Source organism: Calypte anna, chromosome 6, assembly GCF_003957555.1.
Source record: "Calypte anna isolate BGI_N300 chromosome 6, bCalAnn1_v1.p, whole genome shotgun sequence".
Classification (NCBI taxonomy): domain Eukaryota; kingdom Metazoa; phylum Chordata; class Aves; order Apodiformes; family Trochilidae; genus Calypte; species Calypte anna.
In genome coordinates this window covers 11,488,475-11,512,449 of record NC_044252.1, presented here as the reverse complement: position 1 = coordinate 11,512,449, position 23,975 = coordinate 11,488,475, and the positions used below count along the sequence as shown (strand labels likewise).

General features: G+C 37.9%; 1 protein-coding gene across 1 annotated transcript in view; it reads left to right on the top strand.

Moving 5' to 3' along the window:
* The window catches only part of CTNNA3 (catenin alpha 3), a 413,054-nt gene extending 392,268 nt beyond the window's left edge, over positions 1 to 20,786 (top strand). Inside the window, exons 16-18 of the mRNA XM_030453097.1 lie at positions 1,137 to 1,242; positions 7,549 to 7,683; positions 20,481 to 20,786. Coding sequence (XP_030308957.1) covers positions 1,137 to 1,242; positions 7,549 to 7,683; positions 20,481 to 20,768 — 529 coding nt within the window. The 3' untranslated portion in view covers positions 20,769 to 20,786. The remainder of the gene's footprint in view (positions 1 to 1,136; positions 1,243 to 7,548; positions 7,684 to 20,480) is intronic.
* The last annotated feature ends 3,189 nt before the right edge of the window (positions 20,787 to 23,975 follow it).

The following is a 23,975-nucleotide window of genomic DNA, read 5'->3' as shown; positions in this document are numbered from 1 at the left end:
ATCATTATTCAAGAAGAAAAGAGATTAAACATTACCTATGATGTTGTGTCATCACTGTCTTTTTAGTGAATTAAATGTTTGTATAACTACACGTGAACATGATGTTTTTAGGCTAAAGAGGTTTTCTTTCCAGGACTGATTTACCTTCTTAACACATTAAACCATATTGACTTCAAAGAATCTTCTCATTTGAACACCATAGATTTTTTCCATATTTTCTGCTTACTTGGTCCATTGCAGAACTTGTAAATTGATAGGAGGCCTTTGGGAATTAAATGGTTCTATAATGAAACTAGAAGTATTCTTGTCAAATATGTTGAATGCCAAGTTGAATTGAGCATAGTTACTCACTTTATACACATGAAATATAACTGTTGATTTTAGTGTAGCTGAAGTATTTCAGCATTGAAGAAACTGAAGCACAAGAGACTGTGAAGATAATGGTCATCAATATTACTTAAGAATGCTTAAGCCACATTTTACATCTCAGATTCTAGAAACTTGCTCTCTTAAAGAAATTTTTCAGGTTAGGGGGATGTTTGTACAAAAAAAGGAGCTTGGCATCTTTACAAAATGCTTAGAGGAACATTAAAGTTTTCCTAAACTAAAAGCTGTTCTGCAGTTTCTGAAATTATTTGGGAAGTACTTTAAGACATGGTATATCTGTATTTTGCGTGACATTTGTTAGTTTTAATTGTAGCCCTGTTCATAAATTTCCATTCATGCTTGTATGCATCAGTTAATTTAAAAACCCCCTAATTTTCCTGACCAGATAGCTGTAACTCTGCTGAGCTTCTTTGAACATATTTATTAGAAAATTCCTGGAAAGGAAAGGAACATAAACTTCCCAACTGTGAGGAAAGCAAATGGCACAAGTAGTCTCAAATTCTCTACCCTCAGGGTCTGGCTTGCCTTGTGCTTCCAGTGTGAAATCTTTCTGGTACTTCTACATCCAGTTGATGCCAAACAATACAAGGTTGTGGGACATGAAAATAAAACAGCTGGGGAGTGGGGATTTAATTAATGTTGCTTCTGTATGAATTAGATGTTTTATTCAGTTGAGTTCTTCTGTGCCTAATTCATGTGGATACGTATGTTTCCAAATAATGGAATAGGGTTCTTTGTTTCATTTTAAGGGGTAGAGGACCGCTGAAGAACACATCTGATGTAATTAATGCAGCAAAAATGATTTCAGAGTCAGGATCAAGGATGGATATTCTAGCACGGCTGATTGCTGATCAGGTAGGTTATTTATGCAACAATGCATTAAACTCTGACCCAGGTGAATCTGTGCACAGAACATCCAATGCATAAGAAGATTACTTTAAAAAGCACTTGTGACATTCTAAGATCTACCTGTCTCAGTTTCCTTTTTCTCTTAGTTCTGAAGCAATGGATACATAGGCTCTGTCTTAATTGTATAAGTGGATTCTCATTTTCATACATGTCTGTGTGTCTGTTAATATACACTTACAAACACACATAAATATGCATGTACTTATATCACAGATGTATGTTCATATGTGTTACTACATACATGGTTTTTTTGAGCTTCTCTAGCCTATGAATGCAAAATTTTAGAGCTATGGTATACATATGAATATTTATGTATATATAAATAAGTACAATATGGCTGCTCTAGCTATGTATGTAATATTTTAGATGTATAGATAGGACTCTTGACTTGCATAGTTATACTACTCAGAAACCACTTGAGTTGTTCAGGTGAATCAGCTTAGCTGTGGGAACACAGGATTCTTGCCCTGAGTTCTGCTGAGCAGGCTGGGCTCAGTGTGTTCTACAGGTTCTAGATCTTGGCACCATGCTCAGTACTGCTGCTGACTTCTCTCTTTGAAATGACTTGTTTTCCACCCTAATCTCTGCATATGTAACAGAATGTTTGCTTTTGCCAGACCTAGGTTATCTTTCCTATCTTTCTACCCCCAACACTGGCAATTTGATTTCATTTGGTTTTGCATGTAAATATCCTCTGGATAGTAAGAGTTCTGGCCTCTGAGTACCTGCAAGTCTCAAGGTGATTTCTGTAGCATTTTAAAGCAAATGTGTATCATCATCAGATGCAAAGGCCCAGAGCTATATAGTCTGCTTTATCTCCACTGGATTTTTAAAGTGTCAGCTCAAAAAATAACACCAAAAAGCCTAAACCAGTGAATCAGTGAACACACTCTTTTTCCAGGCTAAGACACAGTTGCTTAGTAAATGAGTGCAGCAAGCAACTAGTCACATGAAGCTCTCTTTACTAAGTAGGGCTGGTTGTTTCAGGGCCAGATAGAGCCAACAGGAGACTGTAGTGAAATGTCAGAGTGCAGTTACCCAACAAAAAGTGTAATCTAATTCCTAGTCTTTGCCTCTTACTCATAGGGTAGCAGGTTATAGTCACCCTCTTCTACACCCTCACATGCTGTCTCTTTTCTGCTTGCTTCTGATTTTCATGTATAAACGTTGCTTGTCTATTATCTCTGAAGCATCAAAAATCTGTTAGTGTTTTCTTTCATGTCTCTCTGAATTCCAGATAGGAAGACAATTTCTATTCTCAATCTATACAGCTGTGATCAGCTTTGTGGAAAAACTAAAGAAAATATTTTGAGTCCCTGTTTCTGATCTTGACAGATGTTATGCCAGCATATTTGTCTTTTTGAGAGCATTGAAAAATGATCCTTTCAAGATTTTACAAATTAAAAATTAAAACTCCAGACTGTAACAGTCACTGGTCTACTGCAGAACACAATATGGTATCAAAGCCATGAGTAAAGGCCACAATCTCTTGGGTTTTTTAGAATATGGAATCCAGTCCTACTGAAATAGTTCTTCCCTAAAACTTTCCTTTCTCTGCACTATTACAGTGACTCCAGGCTAGAAACACGATCAGGTTGATGAAAAGCTGCCATGAATCACTACTGCTAATAATCTGACTGTACCTTCTTAGTGGCTGGGAACTGTGATATCACTCAAGTTACTGTAACTTTTTCACTGGATTTATTCAAATTATTTCCATTTGTCCTGGCTCTGAGCTTGCACACAGTTGGTACCCTTGAGCCACCTGTGTCCTGGTATTTGTTTCATCTTGTATGCATCCAAAATATACTAATTAGTCACAGGTGATACTTGTATTTTAGATGCAATTCCATGTTATAAGCACTAGAAGAAAATGAGCAAAGCAGCTCTTCCAGTACCAATGTGGTGAACACAGCTAGCATAATTGCTAAACTTGTGTCAAACACAGTAAAAAAGAACACTGTCTTTACTTCTTCTATTACAAAGATGCTTAATATGAGCCACATTTCTCAGATGGATATAAAAGTTGTCGCTTCTACAACTTTTTTTTCCATCTCTCAAGTCAACTCCAATGATCAATAATTCCTTTCCTTACCTGTTACTTTGCCAGACTTCCTGTGACTTGCTGTCTTCTGATACTAAAATAAAAGAAAGATTATACTGATATGGACTATTTAGAAGCTTTTCTCTGAATTTGGTCGAAACTGAAGGAACCCTTCCAACAATTTGGTGCCCATATTGGAATATGAATTTATTTAAAAAACACTTATTAAGTTTTACAAGTGTCTTTCTTGGCAGCATTAGTACTCCACGTGGAAATATTTCACCTGTTGCCTTTTAGTGACATCTGAATTACGTTAAATTTTAATTTAATGTGAAAACGGATTTGTATGATTCACTTCAGAAGAGAAAACAACTAGCTCTACATTTTATCAATGTTCAAGTAAGATTAAAGGTACAGGTCCTTGCACTTTTCCTGTCCATACTTTTATTGATGCTTTTAAACTGCCTGCTATTGAGCTTAGGCTACCCTGTAGATATTTGTAAACACTTAGAATACTGTCATTTCACTAAGCCACAAGACTTCACTGTTCACTTATCCTGTGACTCTATATTCTTATTCTGTCTTTTTTAGTTAACAGGACCACAGCAATGCATTATACCTTTTTCAGTATTCAAAGCTACATGCAAGAAAGAAAAGCAAAAACCTCGCTCTACTTCCTCCCTTTCACTTCACACCTGAACAAGAACCCAAAATAAGCAATCACTCCCTAATGAAGAATCACTGTAGTATCTCTTTGACCTTTTCCTGTCCATAAAACATTTTCAAATGAATTACTTTTGTTCACACTCCATGTAATTTCAGAGATTCAAAAAAGAGAACTGTGGAACTACATTGTTCACAGAGTTTTTCTGTTAGGAGGAAAAAAAAAAAAAAGATCAACCTGAAAGTATTTGCAGTGAACTCATCAGCCACAACAGCACCTCTCTGATCCATTGTTTTTCATTCTAGATTTTTATAAATTCCTTTTCCTGTGTCTGAAGGAGAGGGACACACAGTGTGGTATCATTAGTAGAATTCAGTTATATTTCAGTTCACACTCACAAGCACTTTAAGATGACGCAGGGTTAACTATGAAAACAATCACAGTACAGCATCAATTTGAATTTAGGCAGATTAATCCCAACTACATTGATAATAGGTTTAGTTTGAATTAAGATTGTTGCAAATTCATTGTCAAATTCGTGACCTGAAAGCCCTAAGATAATTAAGGCAGTTAGTATATCATGGTTTTAATGGAATGTTCTGTAAGCTTACAATTAACAAATAGTTGCAATAAATTGCACATTTGTATTTCTAGTAGTGTGATTATATCCAGTATTAATCAAAGTCATAACATTGAAGTAAAGAACAATATTGTTACAGTCCAAATTTCCAGCAGAATTGCTTGGCTTGTTCTTTTGAACCACTGCTGTCCCAGTGTTTTTTTCACCTGGACTGTCAAAGTTGGTTTCACCCTGTTTTTCATCACTGCATAACTTATCAAATCACTTAAAAGTTTCTGTGGGTATTATTTCTACTAAGTAAAATTCCACTGCCTCTTTTGGATTCAAGTCACTTCTGATCCTGTTCTTACAGAATGCTTTTGTTAACACCCCACTGCCTTCACTACGTACGGGAAGGAATCTGCCAGGATCTCTAGCTAAGAATGTGAGGCATTAAACTGGTAACCATCAATAGCCTGTGGGACAAATAAACTCAAAATTTAATTGTCCTTCTGTTACAGCCTAGTGTTTCGTTTCATAGTAAGCAAATGCTGCTTGTACCAGATGCTTCCAAGCAATATATACAGGATTCCTTGTGGAATATCCTCTCTACAGAGCACATTTCTTTCAAACATCTGTTTATTGTTGATTTGCATATGCTATAAGGTGTGAGGCTTTACTCTTTTTTGTAGTACTTTATCCCACTTAAAGCAGTGTAGTATGTTTTCTTTACTCCTGTAAACACCTCTTTGTATTATGTTGGTCCCTTTCTTGATCCTATTGACAAGTTTTGTGGGTAGAGTTCATGAGAATGAGCACATTTGGTCAGACTGTGGCTTCATTTAGGCCAATACATTGGTGCTGATAATATTTAACTGTGTGTGTGTATATATATATATATATATACACAAACATACAGAACTCAGTCAGATAATGACATGTTTCATGATACTGCTAAAATATGGTCTCCCAGCCTCCAGCAGCCATTGAAGAATTTACTTAACCAAATGTACTTTTGATACACTAGCTAAATTAAATAGTCTTTGGTATTTTTGTCAGTAATTTATCCAGTAAATTTTAACCCTTGTAAGCTTTTAATTTAACCATTCTGCAACAAAGTTTTCTGCAGTTTAAAACTGTTAAGCCATTTCCTTTTGTTTTGAACTCAGGCTAGTTACTTTAATTTTTTTTTTAATTGAAGGAAAGTTTACCTTTTCATTAAAACTTTTTTTGTCATAGTCATATTTTCTTATGTGCATTGTAATGGACAAAAGAAAGAGAAGATGCAGCATACCTAGAAGGGACATTAAAGCTGGGGACATACCAGAGAGTTGTACAGTTGCATAATTGCATTTCAGAAGTCTTTTCAGAATAAATTTACTGTTTCTGAATGAGGCCCAGCACCGACTCACTGTTTTCATAGAACTGTTTTAACCTCAAGGTCTTGTTCTTGAGTGGTAATTTCCCCATCTTTGATGAGTACCATCTTCAGCATTCCTAAAATGTTACAGGTTTTTTTTCTCTAATGGTAATACAAGGAAGATGGTAAATGTGTCTCACTTGCCAGTATTACTATATAGAAGTGTACTCTATAATAAGGGTAAAATATTCTTTAGTCCAAGCTTCTGTAATTGATAGTGCCATTATTTCAAATGGATAAGGCACTATATTAACACCATATCTGCCCTTCTCTTGAGTTTTTCCAGTGGGGGAAAAAACCCCAAAACCTGAAAATCAGTGTATTTGAGAAGAGGAAAACTGAAAAATGAGAAGCAAGCATCTCACTCCAGAAAAAACCCGGTCTTGATATAGTTCTGATGCTTAAAGGGATTACAGTTGCATTTGACTGGAAGGACAGATGTTAATTAATTAGAATTAAATACACAATATGTATTCCAGTTTTCTAAACAGTGACTTAGATACCAGTATTTAAATACTGATTTCTGTAGTTCTTGAAGCAATGTTGAGTAAGGACAAACCAAACATATTTTATTATAGTTTTCCATAATACAATAACACTTTAAAAATGCCACATGTAAGAGAAGAATTCCTGTTTTTCTTCTAAATTATGCCAAAGTACAGCAACCATTGAATCTAGCAGAACACAAAGCAAGGGCTGACATTTAATTCATATTATTTAAAATTGTTGACTTCAATTGCTCAGTTATTCCTTGTTTCCTTTTCCTAAGTTAGCAACTTCTTTGCTTAACCAAACATTTCTACTCTGCCAGATAATCATGAAGAGTAGAACCAAACCCCCATTTTAAACAAGTATCAGGTTTCTCTAGCAAAGGCACAAGGTTAAGAAAAGCATCGAATGAATTAAGTAGAACAGATGGTTTTTCTGACATCTTGCAAGATTTGAATTTAAATTGCTGCTGCATTGACTACAGTTCTGTAAGACCACAGGTTTTTTACAAAACTATACAAAAAAATCCAAAAATTGTACAAAACTGTTAAAGTAAAGGTAAGATACAGAAGACCTGTGGATCAAGCTGAAGAAACTCTGGATTAAAAATAAAAAAAGAAACAAATATGTTTTGTAAGATAAGGCATAATTTCATAGAAGTGTTAATATTGCTCTGCATTTCAGTTTACATTTGCCTACATAAGTATTGCTGTTAATGTAAGTATCATCCTAAATCATAACCTCTTAGGAACTGAAAAGAATGTAATTATTCTGTACATTAAAGTATTTGTTCAGATATGTTGTTAAGGCAAGCCTGACAGTGTTAAATAAAAAGTGAGTATGGATTTAGGATATATAAGTATATATATATATGAGTTTAGGATTGTTCTGAGCTTATCCTATAATTCTGTTAAAAAGCTTCACCAAAGGAATGAACTGTGCAACCTGATACAGTGGCTGTAAAAAGCAAGGCTACACTCACACACGGTGTGAGCACTCCTCAGTTAAAGATTCACCTGATGTCTGAGGCCAGCTGCTGAAATGCTTTTGTTAATTGTTCTTTTCTTAATATTCAGTGTCCAGACCAATCATGCAAACAGGATTTGTTGGCTTACCTAGAACAGATCAAGCTGTACTCCCATCAACTCAAAATCTGCAGTCAAGTTAAAGCAGAAATTCAGAACCTAGGTGGAGAGCTCATCATGTCTGCTGTAAGTAGGAGAATGGTATAAATTAATCTGTTAATCAAAATACATCTTGAGCTGTGCTTTCCTGTGTTTGTAAGATGTTCCAGTGTAAATCCTCAATCTCCTTTTATTCTCCACTGTTTTTACACTCATCACAGTGAACATAGGACTGGTGACTTAAAATGAATAGCAATCACTAGTAGGTTGTTTTTTGGTTGTTTTTTTTCTCTTAAATTCTCAAAACATATTATTCTTCAGTGTTACATTGGAGTAATTTGGTTTACAGAACTGTAACCCATTTTAAGATAGCAGTTTATCTACGTACATATATGGAGTATGCACACAGGTGTCTGTACACTAAAAAAGAAATCTCCAGAGATGGACTTATGGTTCAGAGGAAAGATATGAAGGTCATTCTACATCCCTAAAGAAATAAAATTAAGAGAACTTTATTGTTGTGCAGATTTCTTGTTTTTGCATTAATTGAAGAGTCATTAGCTCCATTACAGCTAAGTATCATTAGCCATGGAAAAGACACTATGATTTTGTGGAGCACTTATGCACTTGTCCTCAGCACAGCTCTGATCACAGGCATTCATGTAATGCTTTCACCTTCACACACTCTTTTCCTAGTGTTATTATCTCCAGGCTTACCATTTGAAGACATAAAATCTGCTAAATGGTACAAATGTCAGGTAACAAAAACTTCTCACCCTGCATTTTTACCCTTTAAATACCTTCCTATGTTCACATGGTCTGGAATATGTATGTCAATAATATTATTAATACATTTTATACAGTTTACTAAACTAATCAGATATTAGCCCTCTCCTGCTGATGTTACATTTGAAACACTGATGGATATTTGTGTTTGATATTCATTTGATAATTCAGAGACCACATTTAAAACCCTGGAAGCTGCAGGTGCGTAACATTGTACTGAATTTGTATTTTCTGAAGCAAATACTTTTTTTCATTTGGGTTGCAAATTAATCAGATTTATTTTCATTATCCATTTTGTCTTTCTTTTTACAAATAGTTCCATGAGCAGTGTGAGTTAACAAAGCCAGATTTCATTGCTTCATGCTCTTTATGCACGTCTTCTGCTATCAATGCTCTCATCTTCCCCATCTGTAGCCTGTCTCCAGTGATCCCACACAACAGAAATCCACGTATCCCTCTGTGCTTGGAGGCCTTCTTTGAGCACTTTGTTCTCCCACTCTCTACACATACACTGTTCACATCTTCTTTGAGTTTTAGTGCTTTTTACTACAACTTCTGTGCTCCTAACATGCTCTTCCAGACAGACGTGTATGGAATTACAGCTGTATGGACAGACTGGGTCTTGAATCTGCCACCACAGACATGCAGCAAGCAGCAGTGGTGCAGATACTGACTGCACAGGCTCTGTGCTGACAGAAGCCAAGAATTGGGCTGTCTCTGGCTTCTGGTTTCCAGAAACTCTGATTTTTTTATTCCATTCAGTCTCATTTTGTGATCTGGTGAAAAAGATATTATTTGTCCTTGGAATTTTTGTTTCTCTATGAAACTGGGAAATCTGAGATTACCTAACTAGGAAGTTAAACAGTTATTGGAGGACTGACAAGTGAACAGCTGCACAACACAAACAGATCCACATTATTTACTTAAAAACCTAGTTAAAAGATACAACTTGCACATCACAATGTTTATCTGGTTTGAACTGTCCACTACTTTGGCATATTGTAATTCACAGGGATCCCTGACCTACAGAACTCTGCATCCTGCCTGATACATAAACTTGAGCACAACTGATTGGTGGACTCACTTCAAGAAATTTTGTTGGTTCTTGCTTTTTTTTTTTCTTTTCTCACTGAAATGATACTCACATCGTTTTCTTACCATTTTATTGTGTCACACATATGTCAATAGTGGGAAAGACATCATCCTGGTATAAAATTTGTAATTTTAAAAAAGAAAACACAAATTGACCTTAATTCATAATCCCTGAGGAGTGTCTATAGATCTTAATCCTGTTTCAAGGAAGGAGGGTGAGTACATACATTGTGGGCATCCATAATTTCCAGCCCAGGAGAACAACTGTGTGTTCAAATAAAAGTTTACATCAGCCCTGGCTCACTAAACAGACTCAAATGGGTGCTTTGCTTGGAGTCAGTAGACGTGAAGAACATGCTTAGAGTTCCAGACAGTTTTCAAAGTGTTTTGTGGAGTCAAGGTGAGATGCTGTAAATTCTCATTGTCTCACACACTCGTTGGCCTGCAATGGTTATAAAAAAAAATATTATTAATTAAAAAACTAAAAAGGTTTCACTGGTTTAAAAGCCTCCTATTGGGAAAGGGAGAGCATTCATGATGACTCTTCTCAAATGTCCCTTTTCAGTTAAAATTGTGGCTGTGTGAAGATGCAACCAAACCAAATTGTGATGGCTTTCCTGTAAGGCCTCTCCTCATCTGGATGTAAATGACCTATTTGTGTTTGACTTGCTTCAATTTTAGGGGAATACTGGAACTAAAAATAAGTTCATGTGGATAAAGGAATAAGCAGAGAGGAAGAAAAAATGACTACTTATGCAAAATGACTGATTATTGAATTGCTTTTTTTAAAAAAACTGGAGCAAATTTTGGCTTTAAAAGCCCATATAGGGACTTAGAAATTGGGTCACATAGGTTAGCTGGCCTTGGAAAGAGTGACAGAACAAAGTTCTGCATAAGGAAGCACAGTGGTTCTCTCTCTTTCTTACTATATGTATATTTAAATATCTTTCTCTCTGTGTATATGTATCTCATACTATATATTTCTCTATCTATCTCACTCTCTCCCACTCTACTTCTGTAGATGGAGATACCTATATAACTGTATTTATATCTCTATAGAGACAGTATGTATATCTCTATAGAGAGAGGTATGTATGTATAGAGGGAGATAAACAGAGATACATATATAGAGGGGAGAGACATATGTCTAAAGATATATACATGTAGAAATACAGATACACAGATATGATATACAGAGTGAGGGTGAGATAGATACCTCTTTCTTGCTTCATCTCTCACTCTGTCTCTCTTTGACACATACATCATAGAAGACCTGGAAGCACAGGAAAGAAAAAACCAGAAAATTTGCAGACAGAACATATGTGACGTGATAATCTGCCAACTGTCTGCTCAGGCAGCTGAATTTCAGTCTTCTAGCTAAAAGTTGTAGGGGTTTTCTGTTGTTGTTGGTTTTGGGGTTTTTTTGTTTGTTTTTTTTAAGGTTTATGCAACACTACCAAATCTTCAGACATAAAATCAATAGCAAGGATTTTTTTTCAAGGAATCAGAAACTGTAGCTGTAATAGGATTATATTCTCCCCAGTCCTGATCCTATCTCATTCATCTATTTATGCTACTAAAGAATGGGAACAAAAAAGAGACATGAGGCATGATTAAAAATAAAATGGGGCATGCTCTTGCAGGTAGCAAAGTTTTCAGGATGGATTAAGTAAAAAAATCCTGAGCTTCAGAGTATTTGATGCTGTTTCCTTCCCATGATTAGTGAAGATCTAGAGGAAAAAGTGTATTGGCAAGGGCATTAAAACCCAAACATGAACAGGTTGCTGCATTTTTGTTGTCACTGTTTTCTGTGGTTTCTGTCTTCTGTACCCATGTACGTGTATGCTCAAGACTGAACTCCCCAATTCTTTGTCATCCCTCAGCTGTGTTGTTGGCTCCTTATAGTTGCCTTCTGTTATCTTGTGTTTCTCGTGAGCTGTGAGAGGTGTGTGCAAACAGAAGAGCTGAGGAGAAAGGCTGTTCTCCTGTGTTAAATTACAGATTTCCACATTCAGATGGTAAATATCAACTAGCACACAGATGTCCTGTACAAAGTGAGAATGATGGAGCAAAAGCTGGTGTGGCAGACCACAAATTCACACACAAATGCAATGTTGCAGCTGTTCATGGAAGAAAACCAAAAACGTTTATTGAAGCCTACAGACCAAGTGATGGGAGAGAATAGAGGGATGAGGAGCAGAGGATTGAGTCTTGCTCTATTACATATTTGTAGATCTGTAAAAGAAAAACTGTCCTCTTGAAACAGAGCTAAGTCACAGCATCACTCTTACAAGTATCATCTTCTGGATGAAGAAAAGGAGGAGAAAGTAAAGTAGATATGGCATTACAGATTAACCTAATCTATACTACTATCTTACCTGTGGCCAGGGCACCTGTGTCTCTGTCAAGAGGAAAATGGATTCTCCCCCACAGAAGCACTGAAACTAAGGAGGACATGGGGACTGCCAGTACAGTTCAGTTCAGGACTTAATCCCATGACAACAATGAGCATTATCATTTGAAAAAGTACATTGTAATCTGCAAACTCAGCACACTATCATTCATTCTCTGTATCTTGCTATCTTCAGTTGTTTTGCATCTGTGTGCTTGTGCTTGTCTTCTCTCCAACACTCCTCTGACCAAGTCCTCTGGAATGGTTCTTAAAATTAATACCATCAGCACACCCTTAGAGCAGGCTCAATGGGGCAGTTTGCATGGGGCAGCTGGAATGCTTTGGGGAATATTCAGATGATCATCCTCCTACCTGCTCTGCTCAGTTAGTGGCTTTTTGACTTCAGGCCACATGATCTTGTAGTCTCCTACTACAGTTATGTGGCACCTTTCTCACTGCCCTTCCTTAAGCCCTGGTGCACAGAGTGGCAGAGTCTTGCACAGACCCCAGATATGTTGGTTATAAAAGGGTCAGACACCAAAAAGAGAGAAAAAGCTGTGTGAATCAGTAGCTTCTAATTCTTATTCACTGTGGTTTGGTTTTTGTTGTGGGGTTTTTTTTTTTAATTCCTTCATCAGTATTTAATCTTCCATGCTTCCACAACATATTTAAATTTTTAACTAAAGCAGCTGCCGTTGCCAATTTGTAAGCTGCATAAGTAAAAATGTTGAGAACTCAGTAAGTCTTCAGTAGGTGTTATTAAACAGGAAATGGATAATTCCTTCTATTAATTAGAATTAATTTGGGCCTCTTCAGGCTCAAAATACTGGGGCAGCATTTGCAGCATGCAGATTGGCACTAATTGCATTAATTTACGTAGATAATATGATAATTCATTTACAAGTACTGCACAATGCCAGGCTAGCACATTGACAGCTTGCTTTTTTCCCAACAGTGGCTTTAAATAAATAGAATTACATCACAATCCAGAAACTTAACATATCTTATACGTTAGCACTGCACACTCTTGATATTTGCCAGACAATTCTGTTTTGTGCTGTTTCATTTTACATTTTAGTTGACAAAGGAGACAGGTTTTTGGCCTTAAAAGGGAAGTAGAAATCTGGAAGACAGGTCTCAGAATTACAGTAAAAGAGGATTTGATAAATGGTATAGAAAGGATCTCAGGTGAGCCACCCTTACCTGTGCACTTTGGGCTGTTTCAGTCTACGTGTCTCATTTGATTTATCTTTGACTTTTCCTGTTGGCATCCCAAGAGCCAGACTTAACTTACACAGTGACCTAAGTCCACTCCTGTGCCATATGTAGGGGCTTTAATACTTCTAAATTAATGCTTCAAGGCTGGATTTAAATGCCAATTACACATACTGAGTCACCAGTTAAATCAAAAGTTACTGGTACAATATTTTTATGAATGTATTTCAGCTTTGAAGACTGTATCATAGGTAAATAACCCATAGAGTCAAAGCTATAAGCTAGCATGTGTAGTTACATTATTTTATACAGCTTAGTATTTAGATAGCTTATTATTTTATATCCTTTATAACCTTGTTTATTTTATATAGCAATGTTGTATATAACAAAATTAAATTTAGGATATCTGTAGCTGCCATCTTTAGCTGACACTGTTCCCATCCTGGGATAACCACATCCCAGGGAAATCTGTCTCAGCCAGCATGGGGGGACTGTGGCAGCTGCTGCTCGATGCCTCTGTTACACTTGGGGGTTTTCATTTAACTGCTAGAGAGAGGCAGGAGCTGGCATTCTGCTGAGCTCCTGAAGAGCTCTGCCTTAGCAGGGGAGGGGATGCAGAGCAGTGCATTTCAGAGACTCTCAGGGTTTCTGTTTGGGTTTGCTTTTCCTCCTAAAGGAGAAGTCAAGGATGGGCAGAACAGCTTCCTACTTGCAGCTGCATGACCCCAACCTGGCAATCAAACTGAAGTACTGGCTACTGTAACAGCCCACTTGATTTATTATAGGTAGATGGTTTGTTCCACTGGCTTCAGTACCACTGTCTTGCTTTTACTGCTGTGTGACCTTCAGTGAAAAGGTTTCTCTTGCCTTGTTTTAGGGCCATTGCTGCTGTTCTGACAAAGCTGATGGCTCCCTGTGCCAGAGCCACAGCTCCTTGCTCAGCCTGTTCATTTCTCCTTGCTGGTAGTTCTCCATGTTACTGGGAACTTGTAGTTCACTTTGGTTGAAGTGGAAGGCTTCTTGTAGGGTATTACCCTCTGCATAAAAATATTTCTTGTCCCAGTATTTGAGTATGAAAATCATAAAATGCTAATTTTCTAAAAATTGATGCTGACCCCTAAGAGTCAGTGTATTATTTATTTATTTACTACTGAGAGTTGACAGAAATGTTTCACTGCTTATTATTTAAAGTATTATATTTAACTGCTTTTCCCTAGTGTATGCTGTTGGGTGGCTGTGTAGAAAGCCCTGGTCTTTGGAAGCAAAGCAAGCAGTATGCTTTTTCTGTTAATTGCTTAGAGAGAGCTCAGTTGCTGTTGCTTTCTAAACTTCATCTACCACGAGAAACTATTTTAAAGCAGTAAGAAGCATTATTGGTACTGTGCACTACAAGACAGCTGTTCCTAATAATAACTGTTTTGCTAATTAGCAAAATCAGAATATATTTTATAGTTCTTAGCCTCTGTGCATGTAAAGGATTATTGCAACAAGCACTCCTCTTTACAAACAACAGTAAATGATGGAATCATCAAGGAAAGTATTTTTATTAAACCTGTATTCTCTTTTTCTTAAGGACTTGTTTTCTAAAAAATAGTTCTTAAACCTGTTTTTAAAACCTTCTGCAAATGAAAGTAGCAGTACTTGGGAGGGACTGAGCTAACTGCCTGTGGAGGCATATGTTCCATTTTGGTGTTCCAGGGAAACAGTTTTACAGTACTTATATAAGAATTTGTTTATCATTTAACTTTGGACACAGGGCTTGGTCCAATTGTAGGACTTGGTTTTAGTTCTTTGAATCTAACATGGTTTGAGGCAGATTCTGATAATGAATAGGGATTAAGTTTGCTAGATTCAGTTGCCCAATCTGAAAAAACGGGTAAAACATAGAAAAAACCCCAAACACCCTTGAGGGGTATAATGTAATGACTGGATAGACACCATAGTTAACCAATGGAATAGCCACATTTTTAAGGAAATGCAGCACATTGAAAACCAACACCGCCAGATTACTAACCTCAGAGACCACAGAGGCAGATGATCAGGATGAAATCTCTCTGATACCCCAAAGGGTAGGCATAAGAAAGCACAAGTGGAAAAAAGGCAGAGGGAATGCAATGACAAGTTCTCCTTTTGGCTTATTTTATACATACCCATTACAGGTTTTCCCTCCATGGGCACCCCCTTGTCATAGGGGAGGAACTTGCATGCCCTTGTGAGGTTGGGAGCTCTGCTGGTGGTGGCATATGCCTCCTGTAGGGGCTCCCATGCCAGACAGGTCACAACTGAAGGGTCCATGGGCAAGATGGGCTCAGTAGCCGTCAGACAACCATCTGGGAGAAGGACAACTCTAACTCCAAATCCGGGCAGATGGAGCTCGTTTAACCCTGTAAGGCCAGCCAGCTAAGAGAAGGAAACTCTAACTAAACCTATGTCCTGAGGACTTCGCTTGCAAGGCCCTGGCAGATGGACCTTAGGAGTAAAGGGTGGGGCCAGCTCTGTGCACGCTACACCTCACCTAAAAAAGTAGGGAGAGAGAGCCCTTCTGAAATCTTCCTTCTTGAAACCAAGCCATTATTGCAGGTTTTACATATCACCTGGCAGTTAACGAAGTGTTTACACTAAAAGATCTCAGTTTTCATTTAAATGAAATAATCACTGATCTGGGTGGAGAAAAAGCTGTGGCTATGTAAACATCTTCAGCTCAGAAGAGCAGCTGGGCAGCTAGTGTTAAACTCCTGGCTTGGGCCAAGGAATATGCTTATGTCTTCTTAATGACTGTTTAGATTTTTCTGCTACTTATACTCCTAAAGAATTAAATAACTTTATATAGCAACCTTTCTGAAAGAACCATAAAATAATTCACAGCAGCGAATTGTTACATATAGTTAAGTAGGAAGAAAATAAGAAGTACTTGTAGTAGGTACTCCTGACCTTAAATGCAGCACTACTCAGAAGCTCACTACTCTTCATAGAGCTGTAGAGCTCATGTTATTTTCAGAAGTCTCAGTATCCTGCAACAAAGAAAATTTCTTTCTAGGAATGTACTTAAGCCTAGCAGTTCAATTGACATACATTTTTAATAAGTGGCCTTGTTTAAAAAATAATTTTAAGATCAGACTTCAAACACAGACTGAAGAACTGTGTATTTGATACTCGATTCTTAGTTTTTCACTTGTATGAAAAGTAAAAGTCTGGCAGAACTGAAAAGAACTGAGAAGACATCCCATTGATAAATCTGTGCTCAAAGATCAAAACTTTCAATTTCCTGCAAAAATAAATTCTCACAGCAGACCAATCTTGGTACCACAGCCAGGGGTCACAGCCAGGGGTCTGACAGACCTGCATGGTACATACCAAGAAATGCTTTGAGAGTGTTGTTTTGCGTTGTCTCTTACAGCTTTATTCCAGAAGGCAGTTGTCTGCCACTTCTTTATGTCAGAGACAGCCTCTGCAGATCTGTGGAAAGCATGGGTATGGGAGACTGACTTGTTTTCATGCCTTGAGAATAAGGAATTTCTGAATCTGTGTAACATCTGCAGCAACAGCTCCTACAGACACACGACAAGGCAAGCATTTCTTACTACACTGAACAGAAAACACTTTGCCAGAGAGTTTCTTTAAATTTAAAGTCACGATTCTCTTGATCATTCTGACTATTAATTAAAAGTAACTGACCATATCTATATTGTGAAATTTCTTACAGTAAGGGATCACTACTTCTGCTAAGACATGAAACTGTTTTACAAAAATGTAAAAAAAATACAATGCATGTAAACAAATTCACAATTTGGTTTCAAAATCATTTTTTTCTGAGCTCCTCTTCAGCTTTGTTACTCAATGGAGAGTTTGTCTACTTGCACACAGGACTCATTACAGAACAGGGATGCAGGTCCTGGAAATGAGAGTTTATTTCAGCATGAATGCTGACAGTCTGATTTCTCTCGTTGGTGGTTGTGTGACTGGTTTGTGGTTTGTTTTTTTTTTTTTTACTATCCCATTTACTATTACTATCTTCAGGTCTGTATAGTCTTGTGTTTCATCACAATATGAAGTTATAGGGATTACAGAATCATTCTATATTCCTTTTGCAATGGAAACAAAATACTAATACTCCCAGAACAGGTGATAATTAAATAAGGAAAGAGTTAGTATGGGATTCTTTTCCTAAAACCTTTTATGAATTTCTGTCATCACTGACCCAGACCTGTGAAATGTGGAGGCTGGAACATCATGACTCCATAGAGCGTGCTGGAAAACCAGAAGCAGGAGTCACACACAAACAGTTTTTAGTTTGGGTTTGGTTGATTGGTTTGCTCCAATAGTATCTCTTTATGTACTACTTGCTACGAGCTGAAGAGTTTGTAGCTACATCTCTCTAAATGAAATGAACTGAAATGCTCAGTGAATATTTTATCTATCTTTTATGCCAATTTATCCATTTCATCAGTCCTCCTAGGCTTGAGACCTTGAAAAGCCCACTAAATAGCTGAGATAAAAACATCCAAGTGAAGACAGTCCTTGAGTACATTAGGTATATTGAAAAACAACAGATTTACACCACACTATATAATCTTCCTGGCATTTAAGTATAAAATTAGCTGCTCTCTGGAGACAAAAAAAAGATAAATTATAGAAGTGGCTGCATTCTTACCATCTGTAGTATAGGTCCAAGAACAGCTGCTAAAAGCTTCTCCAGAATCCTGAATGCAGTTAAGCAATAATACTCCTTAACCCCCCTCCCAAAACCAAGTTTATAATTTTCAGGACTGAAATGTACCTACCATCTGCATTAAATACTGCCACTGAGAGGCTACATGACAATTATGAAGTGGAAATCCTTTCTAAAAAGCTCACATGCTGCAGCAAGGAATGAACTTTAGGGGCCATCTGGTAAATTTTACACCTTTTCCAGAAATATAGAGATTATTTCATTTTGCCATAAGGCCTATGAGTGTTCAACCAGTTCTCAAAGTATTATAACTTTTTCTTTTTTTCTTTTTCTTGGGGGGGAGGAGGGAGGTGGTGGTGGGGGTAAGAGGGAGGGCAATTGGTAAGGGTTCTTTGGTACTTCGTGAGAGAATATAAAAGGATATTAATTTTTTCCTGGCAGTTCAGAAATGTTTCCAAAATGCAACTAAATACAGTCTCTTGGCTGCATTTTTTATTTTTTTTTTTGCTTTATTTGCATTATTGCAAATTAACATGTAAACAGACAATAGCACACTCCTCTCACTTGATCAGTTCATTTCATGTGGCAAAGTGGAGAAGACCATGAACCTTTCTTAACAACTCAGTTTTCAAATCTGCAAATTGCCCAAACCATTTCAGTTCAGCTGGAGGATGGGATCATTCTCTCACTATAGCTGATGGGCCCTTCTGGAGATCTCATCGCTTTTACAGAAGACAAAACTTTCACCACAGTATGTTTAGAAGTTGAAATACAGGAGCAATCCTACCAGAGTGGGCTTCCTCAGTGTTAGGATGTGTGCACTTACTTTACTGAAGTAAATTGAACTTCTGACACTCTTCTTCCCTGGTTTGGGGATGATGTTATAAAATGGCAGAAGGCTCAGGTTTTATTTATCTAACTATTATTTTTAATAGTAACAACTATTTAAAAAAAAAACAAACTTTAAGCAGTAAATACTACATAAAATTAAGTAATATTGAAGTTTTCAGCCTTCTGACTAAAGAGGAGCGTGGTGTTGTCTCTGACAATAAAAAAGCAGTACTCTTTTAGGTTTACTGAGATGATTTATGCCTTATATTTTTCCCTAGCAGTTCTTCAGTGCACTATGACAACAGCAAAAGTACCCTAAGTTGAAGAGGGAAGATGATAGCCTTATTTCAAGTAAATAAACCCAAAATAGATTTCATGGTACAAAACCCACAGTGTTAAAAAATAAATATGTCATCATTTCAGCTTTTACCTGACTCCATCAAAACCAAGTTTCCAGGAAGATGAGAAGTAAAATACTAAACATTTAACCTAAAGCATTGTAAGTTTTTCCTTTTTCAGTGCAGTGGATGAGTGATGAATCCTTCTGAAGTGCCCAGGTGGCAAACAGTGCCTAACATCAGACACAGCAGTAGCCAACATGTGGGGAGCAATTCTTTGCTCTTGGATTTGAAACCACAAGGAAGGACTTCCCCATACACACATTCATTTCCTCTCTGTGTGTGTCTGTTGTCCCTTAAAGGATGTAAAGAACTTGGGAGTTCCCCGTGCAGGCCACAGGCCTCAGATCTATGAAGAGAGCAGTGCAGCCACTGAGTTGGCTTGTACTGCACTACAGAGCAGTATGGCAGAGCTAACTTGATTGTTATTTTTGTTATTGTTAAAGCTGTCCTTTTTGGTTCCAGTTAGCAGATTGTCAGTTTAAATTAAACACAGTTTCCTATTTCCGCAAGTACTGATGACAATGCCTTTGCTTTAAGATGTGTGTGCTGATGTACAGCGTGCTGCTGCAGACTGCAGTAGTGATGCACAGCACTTTGCTATACATTGTGCTTCTTAGGTTGGAATTCCTGAATTCCAGGCCACACGGTCACTGCTTTTCTGTGCGCTATTTTGCACTTAATTACCCTTAGAAACCTTGGCTGCTGAGAGTGGGTTTAGCAGCTTCACCAGAGCCATCCTCTTCACAGCATCCCAGCTTGCTCAGGAGCACATCTGGGAGCCTGGAATGTGACCGGAACAACTGGAGAATTTGTGTAGTTCTGTGTAGTGGAACAGAGCCACCAGGTGCCTCTGATCATCAAGAAGTGGGTGTGAGCTGCTATCAACTCCACCTGTGCCCAGCCAGGGCAGGGCCCCTATGGAGCATGTGCAAGACCATGGGGCCAATAAATAGTGAGGCTCACACCCACCGAGGCAGCTCATTCTAGAGCTAGCTGAGAGAGTGGCTGGTTGCTTCCATAGCAGCAGACCATCTTTGCTAGTTCCACACTGTGGGCAATAGACTCAGATCACATCCTACGAGTCTATATCACCGTATCAACGTGTCGATCCCGGACAAGAGACTCCTTTCCGGCTACAGTTCTGATATGAAAGTAGCAATGGGTCACATTTTCATAGCTCTTCTCTGAGGTGGTTTCATGACCCATCAGTAGTAATTGCAATGGTAACTTGCAGACATGCCTCAGGAACTAATGTTTAAAAAAAAAACAACCAACATTCTTTAAAAAGGCATTTACATTCTACCAGCAGAAATTTCCGTATATCACTTTAAGTCTGAGCAGTGGAACACAAATGTCAAAGCTCAGACACACCAAGGGAAAAGAAACAAACTGGGGTTTGGCATATTAGGTTTTCTTTTTTACTGTTATCTGTTTATCAGCATGTTGTGATTAAAAGCAGACTGGCTTCTTAGGCTGCTGTTTCTGTCTCCTCTTACAGCTGGATAGCGTCACGTCACTAATTCAGGCCGCCAAAAATCTAATGAATGCTGTGGTGCAGACAGTGAAGATGTCCTATATTGCATCCACAAAGATTATCAAGATTCAGAGTCCCACTGGCCCACGCCATCCTGTTGTGATGTGGAGAATGAAGGCTCCAGCGAAGAAGCCACTTATTAAAAGAGAGAAGCCAGAAGAAATCTACGCAGCTGTCAGAAAAGGTTCTGCAAAGAAGAGAATTCATCCTGTTCAAGTCATGAGTGAATTCAGAGGCAGAGAAATAGTCTAATATTCTGTCACTTCTTCTGTCCCTATTTTGTTCTGATGAGTTTTTATCTTTTCCCCTACTTGTGTAATAATTACATGTGATAATGTTTTGCTTTTCTCTAAGCTGTAAGATAACACTTGCTTAAATTATTTGAAAATGTTGATGGATTAGTTAGTAGCAGAGTTGGAAAAAAAATACTCATTCTCTTGCAGTGACAAACCTTCATGTCTTTATACTTGCATGTTTTCAACAGAGCACTTTGAGTGATAGATACATGATGGGACTGAACTGTAGTTGGAAAGGAAGATGCAATTTGCCAACCTGCCCAATGCCATCCTGCATTCACCAGGCTTAGCTGTTCCTTCATCAGGGATCAACATGGCCAATGCTAAAGTGCCTGTATTTTGCTATAAACATACAGCTTCTTAAACACTGGATCAGATTCTGTATCAGCATTACACCATGATCAGCTGGACTGTTTGATGCTAGCAGAGCCTGGACTTGAAAGATCTAAAGCTATCCCCTTGCCCGAGGCCCAGCCTTGGAAATTTAAGATGGAAAATGCTTGATGAAACAGAAAGCGTTTTAACAACATGAATGTAATAATGTAATGAAAAAACACTGACTGCAACACAGCAGTAATAATAGCTCTTTAAAAACCTTCTGAAACATTAACATTAATCTGTGTTCTGTTCCTTGCTCCTTTCTGTGAGCTCTAATAAATCCACTGACTTACATTTGGAAGTTCAGATAAATCAAATGCTAACAATAAAAAACTTTTCTAATCACTGCACAAAAGAACAAATATGAAATAGATTATTATTCAGAGATCAGTGTGAGATACACACATACCCACATTTTGAATCTTTGGAAAGATGTTTTTTTTTTTTCCAAGGTAAGTGCATTGATTTAAATTACTTTTCTTATGACTGCAGAGTCCTATGTGCAGGACTGCCCTGGTACTTGACTTAGTGAATGGCTGCACTGTATCTCAGAGTATGTAATGAAAAGAAGTGCTGTTAGCCTGTGATAACACTAGGCTTCTTTCTGTGAGATAAATAGTGAAAGTAAATTTTTCTAAGCATGTTTGAATACAAAATCTGTTTGAATCCAAAATCCATTTGAATCCAAGAGAATCTAACTTGCCTTCTCTGCCATGTCATTAACTTGTCACTGCCCTGCCAGATGTCCACTGCCTTGCCCACTCAGGCTGTCTTTGCCTGGCAATAACACAGATCCTATGAGGTGGTTTTGTATTTGTTGAGGTGGAAGGGCTCCCTCAGATGCCAGAACGTGATGATCATTGTTGACTGCCATTATGAAGTGACTCCAGACTGCTGCTCCATTCCATGTCACTTAGTACCATGTTTTGCACAGCAGAGCACCTACCTAGCATAATGTGGGCAGTGACAGTAACCATAAAGAGTGAGTTTGCTCTTGAAGGTTACTCTGTTCCTAAACTCTGGACAGTGGAGCAGTACAATTTGTAGGCTGTTGGTTAAGAAACCCCTAAAAGCCTGTATTAATCATCAATTAAAAATCTACACATCACTATTCGTTTGTTAAATGACACAGAAGGAGAAGTTTGGAATTAAAATGACTTCTTTCCAACTCAGATTCCCTCCAGAAGGTTTGCATAAAATTCTCAGTAACATGACTGGCTCCTTGCTTGTCCTCTTAGGTCTCCTGCACTGGATCAGCCAACAGTCAGGTGGGACAGCCAGAGCTAACATAGAGCAGGCCAGAGATCCTGTGCATCCTGTGGGTCTACTGGGAGGCTACACAAATCTGAGAGAAAGATTCTGGGTAGTGTAGAGATAAGGAATGGATGCATCACAGTCACATCCTAAAGCCAAAATCTCTCTGTAGTATTTCATGTTCTGAACCAACTACTCTCCCAGCAAGGCTCAGGTCCAGAAGCCAACAGGCGAGTTGACGTGGCCTTGATCTGGCAGGGATGTTGCTCTCTTAGTAACTCCTCGTGTCTATGGTTACACCTGTGATACAAATCACCTTGACATCAAATGTTTGTAAGTAGCATCACATTATCACATTATTAATAAAAAGCACATACACCACTGTGAAGACGTCTTAGTGTTGTGGAATTTATTTTTTTATGTGTCTCCTTACTGGAATCCAAAACAAGCTAACCCCCAGTTCAGAAGCCTGCCAGGTTTGCCTATAGTACTCTAAGTGTATTCAATTGGTCTCATTTAAGTGGGGAGTTTTTCTAGCTTTAGTGTCACTGCTCCTTTCTGCAATGGTGGTCACTCCTCTCTTACCCTTGCCATACTTCATAGCCAGTTTGATCTCAGCTCCTTATCACATACAAATTTATCAGGCAAAACCCAGCCTTCTGTATGAACAAGAAAATCAAAACCCATTGCTGTTTTTTGAGAAAAGCCAAAAGAATGATGGTTTAATTATATCTAAGCTTCTTTAGGTTTGGCTAAATTTCAAACCCAAGTGAAAACATGACAAGGTAAAGTTTATTCCCAGCTAAGGAGGTGGAGGGATAAGAAACAAGTCCTGGATACAAGCAGCCCAGAGTAGGAGCTCATTACAGCTCCACAGGCCTGCGAAGCAGAGGAACACCACAGCTATGCCACTACTAATAATGCTGAATGAATAATTTAATGGGCTGGTCATTAAATTTTATATATATATACACAAGTTACTCTCCCCAGCCCTCTTTTGGGCTCCCACCTCCACTCTTACTCTACAGTCTCCTCTGCATCCCACTGAATTTTGGCTATAACAATGAAGAGGCTGGTTGGTTATACACAGCTGTTAATAACCCACCTTCTCTTTAATAACCCACTAAAACCAAGGGGGTACTGGGGAGAAAAAGTTCATATAATAAAAGCAGTCATCTGAAATTGTCCAATAGAGTGCAATTTAAAAGCATATTAGTAATTAAATAATATTTAAAGATCAAGCAGATGACACTATACACTTCATTTTTGTTTTCCCTGGGAGAACATTAGAACTGGCTTCCTCTTTCTCCTAGGATGGTTAATGGGCTTGTTTTTTTTCAGAACTACTTCTTAAAGGGGAAAAAAAAAAAAGCACTAGCACTGTTGAAGAAAAAATCTAAGGGATTTTTGTGTTGTACACTGAAAGTGGTATTGCTGGCACGAAAAACACCACCTTTCTTTTCATAGAGAGCAACTCTGGAAGTTTTTTGTGGTCAAGAGAAACAAAGCAGAAATGGCTTAGGAGTTATGT